We start from the raw sequence: 1,778 nt of genomic DNA, 5'->3' as shown, positions 1-1,778 counted from the left end.
CCCCATGGGGCCCGCGGGCGCCGGGAGGAGCCCGCTGCTGCTGGTGCTGATCCTGCAGGTGGCGGGGCCGGCGGGCGCCCTGGCCGAGACCCTGCTGGACGCGTCGAGGGCTGCGGGCTCCAGCCCCAGCCCGCCCAGCCCCGCGAGCGTCGTGGCTCCCGGGACGACGCCGTTCGAGGAGAGTCGATTGCCAGTGTTCACCCTGGATTATCCCCACGTGCAGATCCCCTTCGAGATCACCCTGTGGATCCTGCTGGCCTCCCTGGCCAAGATTGGTGAGCGATCTGGGCCCGCGAGCTGGGCCGGGGGCGATCGGAAGGGGGCGCCCCGGGGGGGCGTCTGAGGAGGCGAGCTGGCTTCTGGGTGGTGGGTCAGGGCAGGGGCAACAAAGCAGCTTCTATTCCAAAGGGACCCCGGGAGGGACACTTTCCTGCTTCGGTTCTTAAGTGGACATTGGCCTTGGAGTAGCCCCAAACCCTTAGTCCATACGAACTCAGCGATTTGCTGCTTGCTTTAGCCTCAGACTCCAAGTGGTACAGCCCCCTGCGGAGGCAGAGACCTGTTTACTGAAGGAGGAGGCGACTTAGCCGAGGTTTATTCCTCTCTCCGCTGGGAGAGAGGCGCAGGCTGGCGCTGAGACTCAAACAGTTAAAAGCCCTGGATGCTCTGAGAGAGAGAGAGAGAGAGAGAGAGAGAGAGAGAGAGAGAGAGAGAGAGAGAGGCGCCTTGGCAGTGACACAGACCCTGCCGTGCACCTGACTAATGAGGTGCATGGAAGAGGACCAGGGACAACTGAGTGCCTGCAGCTGCGACAGAAACACCCCGACTCCTCCCCTCTTTGGGGCTGAGGCTGTCATTCTCCAGGAAGCCTTTTCTTAGGTAACTGAGGCCAGGGAAGCAAGATGCATATTTAAAAAGAATTAACCCACTGTTTGTAAACTGTCTCTTTAACTCTCATTTGGAAAGTAAAAGTGCAGAAGGTCTTTTCTCATCTGCATCCCCCCTCCCCACATAAACTTTTGTTGTGCTCATGGTGCTTTATGTTATTTTTACCTTATACGTTAAATACTTTTTTATTTTAAAATATGTCAACTACTGTTGTAATGATTCAGGAAGTTATTAGGCCAAAAGACACGTATGCATTATTGCATATGTCTTCTGCATTTGTCCTCAGAAAGATCCTGCGCTGCCCAGTGAGGCAGGTCTCCCTAAAGGAGGAGAAGACCTTACCTTGCCTGTCATCCCTGGGCTTGAGAGGTGGGAGAGCTACCATACACACCTGTGACCATAATAAAAGAGAGTGCTCAGTAGTGTGACAAATTCGGAAAACATAATATGTGGTGTAGGGAGGCAGAAGTCACTTCATGATGCAAAAGAAGCACTTAAATTGGGGTTTCGGGGATGACCAGGGTAGGGTCATTTGGAGATAAAAGGGAGCGACATCCCAGAGAGGAATGAACAAAGACCTAAATTGGTGGGAAAGCACGAAGCAGGGAGAAGAGAAATGGTTTACTTGCGGGTGAAAGTTGTGGTAGGTAAGCCTGATGTCAAATAAAGAGTATTCGATCCTATTAATGACGGCCACGTGCTGTTTGGTAACTTTGCAGTCTGCAGTTGCCTGGCTTTGGCATGGTGGTACTAGTTCAGTGTTTTAATCCCGCCTGAGGAATGGAAGCAGGGGCAATGGATTTCCCCATCTATCAGGTAGGTGTGCGCATTTACAGAAACTCCGGCCAGTAATAATAAACTCAGGTGCTATCTACTCACATGGTCCTTAC

General features: G+C 53.1%; 1 protein-coding gene across 1 annotated transcript in view; it reads left to right on the top strand.

The window, feature by feature from the left end:
- Window positions 1-4: 4 nt before the first annotated feature.
- Window positions 5-1,778, top strand: part of SLC9A2 (solute carrier family 9 member A2) — a 97,456-nt gene continuing 95,682 nt past the window's right edge. Inside the window, exon 1 of the mRNA XM_029938494.1 lies at window positions 5-275. Coding sequence (XP_029794354.1) covers window positions 5-275 — 271 coding nt within the window. The remainder of the gene's footprint in view (window positions 276-1,778) is intronic.

Source organism: Suricata suricatta, chromosome 4 (assembly GCF_006229205.1).
Source record: "Suricata suricatta isolate VVHF042 chromosome 4, meerkat_22Aug2017_6uvM2_HiC, whole genome shotgun sequence".
Taxonomy (NCBI): Eukaryota; Metazoa; Chordata; class Mammalia; order Carnivora; family Herpestidae; genus Suricata; species Suricata suricatta.
This window is presented reverse-complemented; position numbering and strand designations above follow the sequence as displayed.